The 7,215-nt window shown below is 34.7% G+C and overlaps 1 protein-coding gene across 2 annotated transcripts in view; it reads right to left on the bottom strand.

The window, feature by feature from the left end:
* Positions 1-7,215, bottom strand: part of LOC306884612 (cGMP-dependent protein kinase 1-like) — a 57,629-nt gene that overhangs the window by 2,323 nt on the left and 48,091 nt on the right. For both annotated transcript variants that reach the window (XM_079440624.1, XM_079440623.1), the window contains exons 10-14: positions 2,904-3,000; positions 2,556-2,695; positions 783-872; positions 550-691; positions 1-96 (exon numbers count right to left, since the gene is read on the bottom strand). The exon at positions 1-96 is cut by the window's left edge and continues 68 nt beyond it. In XM_079440624.1, the coding sequence (XP_079296750.1) occupies positions 1-96; positions 550-691; positions 783-872; positions 2,556-2,695; positions 2,904-3,000 (565 nt within the window). The remainder of the gene's footprint in view (positions 97-549; positions 692-782; positions 873-2,555; positions 2,696-2,903; positions 3,001-7,215) is intronic.

Below are 7,215 nucleotides of genomic sequence, written 5' to 3'. Positions count from 1 at the left end.
ATTCAGGATGATCTCTGGAGCCACATACTCTGGTGTACCACAGAATGTCCATGTCTTCTTCCCAAAGCCGATTTTCTTAGCAAAGCCAAAATCCACCTTTAAAAGATTTACCCAAGATTTTAATTTTCATGCTCGAGTCTCCTTTGAAAAAAGCAAAATCTGACTTCTTTAAAGGGACAATCCATCCAGAAATGAGAACCATTATTTACTCACCCTCACGTTGTTCCAAACCTGTATGAATTCATTTCTTCTTCAAAATATACAGTTTTGAATAATTTTGAATTCATTCAGAATTCATCAAAATATCTTTTGTTACAAAAAAACAATCATACTGGTTTGGAATGACATGAGGGTGAATTATCTAATGTAATAACATTAATACACTTTTAAATGTAGATTCAGTCTCCAAATATTTTTTGAGGTACTGTTCAATAAAGAAGCACAATGTTCTTGGTGACTGCAGGCTATTATTGTCTTTTTATCCTCATGAAACTACTAACTAGAGGGCGAGGACTGGGTGTCCATATTCAATGCCTTTACTGTCCTCACCAGTTTGGCGTAGCCTCTGTGATCTAGTATCAGGTTCTCTGGTTTGAGGTCTCTGTATATGATGCCTTTGGAATGCAGGTAAGCGAACGCTTCCACCACACATGCCGTGTAAAAGCGCGTAGTTGAATCATCAAAGTTGCCCCTGTGATTAGGAAAGAAACGGGACTGTTGTGTTGTTGAAGACAGCAACTGTATAAAAACACATCGATCTAGAGTGAATCGACAGGTCTCACCTGTCTCTGAGAATAGTCCACAGTTCTCCACCTAAACATGCCTCCATCAGCATATAGAGGTACTTACTGTCCTTAAACGTCCTATAGAGTCTAAGAAAATAAGAGGAGGACAGTTAAAAAGCCATTCTACAGATTCAAGGGTTGATGTATTTTCAGGTTGTCACATTTCTGATCTCAAAGCAAAAAGTACCTTGAAATGTAACCTTTTTCCAGAAAAAATCTAACGTGTTGTTCAATAATATTTTGATTATTATTTAGAATTTTGGATAGATTTTATGATACTATGCTATTTATACAATTTTTATTACCTATTTTTGCCATTTAAATGCATTTTTTTTTTCATTCATTTTCTGTCTCATTTTTTACCATGACTATGGTACCAAGTTAAGTTTTATTTTTCGACCCTTTACCATATGTGACCCTGGACCACAAAACCAATCTGAAGTCGCTGGGCTATATTTGTAGCAATAGCCAAAAATACATTGTATGGATCAAAATGATAGATTTTTCTTTTATGCCAAAAATCTTTAAGATATTAAGTAAAGATCATGTTCCATGAAGATATTTAGTACATTTCTTACCGTAAATATATCAAAACGTAATAATATGCATTGCTAAGAACTTTATTTGGACAACTTTAAAGGCGATTTTCTCAATATTTAGATTTTTTTGCAACCTCAGATTCCAGATTTTTAAATAGTTGTATCTCGGCCAAATATTGTCCGATCCTAACAAACCATATATCAATGGAAAGCTTATTTATTCAGCTTTCTGATGATGTATAAATCTAAATTTTGAAAAAATTGACACTTAAGACTGGTTTTGTGATCCAGGGTCACATATATTAATTATGTCCATGAATTTTTATTTTTTTGGCAGCGGCTCTTTGCACAAAGTGCAAATAGTGATGGATGCTATTTACACTGTTAAAATAGCAAGATTTTCTGCTATTTATACTACTTATTGCAAATAGTGGCAATTATCTGCACCTCAGTATTGTAGTACATTACAAATTACACTTAATACATTATTATTGCGTACTGTTTTATAGTTTTAATTCAAATTATTAAATGGATGCCACCTTATTGGGAGAATAAAGCCCTCCCTACACCTACCCTTACCCGATACTTAAAAAAAAAAATATTATTATTTATTATTTCCTTCATGATTGAAAATAAATGCCTTTCTGATGCGATATGAGATTTGAAAAGGGAGAAAAAAAGTTTGGCAAAAGGCGGGCTCTAACTCGGGTCAATCGCGTCAAAAAGCATGCGCCTTACCATCTATGCCACAAAAACAGATACTGAATGAGCATCTTTTTTCAGTGTTGACTAACCCAATAGTGGGCAGAGTTAGCGTAAATAGCCTTTGCCAACAAGGCAGGCTATTTGCACTTAGTGTAAATAGACACTCGGTTTTTTTGTGTGTGTGTTCACATAGTTAATTCAACAAAAGTCACAAAGTGTCAATCTCATTACAATGTAGCAAAAAAATAAAAAATGTAAAAAGTGACCAAAGAGACCCATAGGGTGGATAAAATTCCTAATTTTTGTTTTGAAGTTGAAGTTGAAATAAAATAAAACTACAATCTTAAAAACTAAATAGAATAAAAACTCAACAAAATTGCTTAAACTCATGTAAACGTAAAATATAAAAATACAATTAATTCAAAATATAACAAAAAATACAACAATATATCACTGATACTACACTTCAGTGATTTATATCCATAATTATTTTAATGTAGTAGTAGGTGCAGGTCACTGGAGGTACCTGACTATAAAGTCTGAATGTGCCTCCTGCATGATCAGTTTCTCCGAGCGGATGTGCTCCTGCTGTCTCGTGTCCACAATGTGACGCTTCTTTAGGATCTTCATCGCAAATGTCTTCATCTCATCGCTCTTGAGCTGCACCTGAGAACAAAACAAGGGGAGTTTAAACTATTACTTCAACTTTTTATTTGTCTCACACACAATTATATCTGAATGAATGACTATAATATTATTAACTATAATTGAAATACTCAGTATGATCAAAAATCGACAATGACATAATTTGGAGAAAAATGCACGCTTCTATATAATAAAAACAATGCACTGAAAACATGAGGTTCTGTGTTACCAGCTCAACACGGCCAAATCCTCCAACGCCAAGAGTGTCGATGATGTTGAAGTCAGACAGGTTTAGGTTGGAGAAAAATGCATTCTCTGCCTCGTATCTGCATTTCAACAAACAGGAAAAAAGTGGAATAGAAGAAAAGTGAATGGAAGAAAAATTGTAGTTATTCCCTCTGTCTGTCTAGTGAGGCAACCCAAATCTTGATAAGCAAATCAAAACTCAAATATCATGTAAGTTTCATCACCCTTTGTCTAGATCACAGCTCTGCACATGCAAAATGTATTCTGAAACTTCATAAGGTGCATTCTGGGATGCTTTATTTAAACAGGATTCTTTACATACAGTATGTGCTGGGCGGTTGCTTTTCCTTCACTAGCCGATTATTATTAGAATTATTGTTATTTTAGTTTAAAGTCCGGAAGGGCAAGGTAAATGTACCTTACTGAGTCTACATTTTACTATTTATTTACTGTCTGTTATGTATAACCCCCAAAAATCGGATAAAAAAAATAAAAATTGGGAAACAATTATGGGTTACTTTTTGTTGTTATAATATAATATTTTATTTTGAATGCGACCAACAGGGTTTTGGCTGTGAAGATCAAGCAGTTTGCATCAGTTCACCTTCATAAAAATATTTTTGTTCACCACTGATGTTTGCAATCGTACAGGTGATTTATTAGAGGTCAGAATGGCGTAAGGATTCTGTAGCATTGCAAATAAAATGCTGCTGGATGTCTGTGACCTGTGATACTGTCATATTTTCCTCCAGCCAGAGTGCTTATACGAGCCCATGATGCAGAACTGGCCAATCAAATCCCTTCGCTTGAGCCATGGCCAATGACACGATTGAGCTGCTATTTAGCTTGGCAAAAAACGCTTTGCAGTGTCACACAGAGGTTACGATTTTCCAAGCACACTGCCAAGGGTCCTAAAAACCAGTGCACATACACAAAGCGTGCTTTAGATATTGTTCAATCCCTTTCACATAATCAGTTATTAGGCTGGCAGGATCAGAGATGTGCAGCGCTGGCATGTTCTGCAATGCACAAACAAGAGTGCAGTTTTGGAAAGAGGCATGAATACAAGCCAAAACTCCTGGCTAAGACTATAAACAGAAGAAATTCATTCTTCAGCTGCAAGCTGGAGATGTTTAATGTTTCACACCAGCTGCAGAGCTGGCAGATTCTACAACGAGAGCGTCAAACACCCATTCGAAATAAAATAGGCCAACTTTTTTTTTTTTTAAATAATACTTAATATTAAGTAAAATAATATTTTTAAATATAATATTTTAATAAATATTGTAATAAATGTTGGATAGCACAAGGTGACATTTTAATCCAGCTTTTAGCCCTTCCAGCTATCTGAAAACATCCCCTGCATTCAAATGCATGTTGCATGTCTTAAGTCAATCAACCAAAGTATAATTGAGATTAAAACTCTCAAGGAGGAAACAGGAATGTGTGTGAGACCATCAGGGAGAATAATTTCTGACACCGGTGCTTGCTTCCAGCCTTCTTTGTGCTCATGCATGCTGATAAAAAGATCTGGCACTTAGCAGCACTGACATGAATTTCACATTTCTGGACAATTTACAGATATTTTATGCCTGAGGAATCAACAAAATCAATTCGAAAACTTTGATTAAAATATAAACCTGGAAAGCACTGCTGATTAAGAACGAGTGATGCTCCAGGCTTATGGTTTCTCTAATTCATTATTAGTGAAATAGTTCATTTGATTGACCACAAGGTGGCAATATGGAGCTTTATAGGCTCTTTATGGAGAGCATCTACTGTATTTTGCAATGCCTTCATTTCCATTGTATGTGCATTTCTGCAACTAAAAGCGGCGTATTTTTTAAATAGAAGGTTCAGTAAAAATTATTTGTACTATGATTAATAATAATAAAAATTACATTAAATTATACATATTTAAATTAATAGGTTAAAAGTTCAAATTAAGTTATAAGGTAATATATTAATTTATAATAATAAAAAGTAAAATATGGCAACATTTTACATTATATAACATTTTAAATAAGTAAAAGAAAAAATCATAATTATTTGTAAAAGTAAACTAACAAATATTTTAATAAATTTGGTGATATTTTTGATACTTTTGTATTTGCAGTGGCTTGACATCAATTGTACATGCATTAACTATGTGACCCTGGACCACAAAACCAGTCATAATGGTCTTTTTAAATTAATTTATTATATATATATATATATATATATATATATATATATATATATATATATATATATATATATATATATATATATATATATATATATATATATATATTAATTACATGAATAAATTAGCTGAATAAATCCATTGATGTATGGTTTGTTAGGATAGGACAATAATTGGCTGAGAAGCCTAAGATACAACTATTTGAAAATCTGGAATCTGAGGGTGCAAAAAAAAACTAAATATTGAGAAAATCGCCTTAAAGTTGTCCAAATGAAGTTCTTAGCAAATACAAATACATATTACTAATCAAAAAATATTTTTTGATATATTTATGGTATGAAATTTACAAAATATCTTCATGCAACATGATCTTTACTTAACATCCTAATGATTTTTGGCATAAAATAAAAATGGATTATTTTGACCCATACAATGTATTGTTGGCTATTTTTATAAATATACCCGTGCTACTTATGACTGGTTTTGTGGTGTATATATGCACACATACACACACATACTACATATATATTTTAATATAAAGTCAAGAGGAGTGTTCAAAACTTGATAAGAGTCAATATTTTTGCTTTTCTGTTTGGTGCTACTAGTGATGCAGAAATGGCACCTTATGTAATAATAATAATAATAATTTGTTACATTTATATAGCAATTTTCAAGGCACTCAAAGCGCTTTACATACAAGGGGGAATCTCCTCAACCACCACCAGTGTGCAGCCTCCACCTGGATGATGCGACAGCTTATTGGTGGAGAGGAGACAGAGTGATGAAGCCAATCAGTGTATGGGGATGATTAGAAGGCTATGATGGTCAGAGGCCAATGGGCAAATTTGGCCAGGATGCCGGGGTAACACCCCTACTCTTTTTCGAAGGACATCCTGGGATTTTTAATGACCACAGAGAGTCAGGACCTCGATGTAACGTCTCATCCGAAGGACGGTGCTTTTTACAGTATAGTGTCCCCGTCACTATACTGGGGTGTTAGGACCCACACAGACTGCAGGGTGAGCACCCCCTGCTGGGATCACTAACACCTCTTCCAGCAGCAACCTAGTTTTCCCAGGAGGTCTCCCATCCAGGTACTGACCAGACTCAACCCTGCTTAGCTTCAGTGGCCAACCAGTCTTGGGCTACAGGGTGATATGGCTGCTGGCGAAACACAGGAGAAAGTACAGGAGAGCTGCACGCACTCGTCTCATTAGAGTGTTCTCTATCGGTCAGCATGGCAGCTGGAGATTTATTTACAGGTTTGTAGTTTGGATCACGGGGGACGCAGTGCAGGAGGTGACAGCTGTAGATGTGTCTTAATAAGCTTTAATCTATGACAGTCACACAGGCTACAGACACCTCTTCATTATTCATAAGAGCTCATTTACATTGCAGATGAGCAGATAAGAGGAGGAAAAGTTTCTATTTCGGTTCAGATATGACACAGAAGGGATTTTGATGTAGGAAATGAGTTTCTGAACTATCCCAGAATCCCTCTTTCTCTCTCTCAGTGTCTGATATTCTCTCGGTGAAATGTGATAAGGTTTCACATTTCTCTGAGCGGATTATTTTCTCATCGCCGCACAATGATTGCATCGCTTTCTCATCATGTTTCTTAAGATCATGGACAGTTGCTGGTTCTTATATAACATGTCTTCTCCATGCTAGCACAGCCTTTTCTGCTTTACAGCTCTAGAGTTACAGTAAACATCCTTGAGCTGCCCTTTGAAAACTGCATTGTAATAGTTGCAATTGTTGCTAGACTTTTGCATTGTACTAGTACCAACCTAATCAGACACGGGCTACCGTTAACAAGTTTGGGGTCAGTAAGATTTATTTATTCATTCTTTCTTTGAGTCATTATTAAGGATGTGTTCAATTGATGAAAAGTGACAGGAAAGACATTTGTAATGTTACAAATATTTAGAATAAATGTTCTTTTTCACTTTCTATTCATCAAAGAATCCTGAAAAAAATGTATCAAGGTTTGTACATAAATATTAAGCAGCACAGCTGTTTTCAACACTGCTAATAATAAGAAATGTTAAATTTTATAAACACTGCTAATAATATTAGAATGATTTCTGAAGGATCATGTGACACTGAA

The sequence above is a fragment of the Barbus barbus genome (assembly GCF_936440315.1).
Source record: "Barbus barbus genome assembly, chromosome: 18".
In the NCBI taxonomy this organism is placed as follows: domain Eukaryota; kingdom Metazoa; phylum Chordata; class Actinopteri; order Cypriniformes; family Cyprinidae; genus Barbus; species Barbus barbus.
The sequence above is the reverse complement of the archived record's forward strand: the minus strand, read 5'-3'. Positions and strand labels throughout refer to the sequence as shown.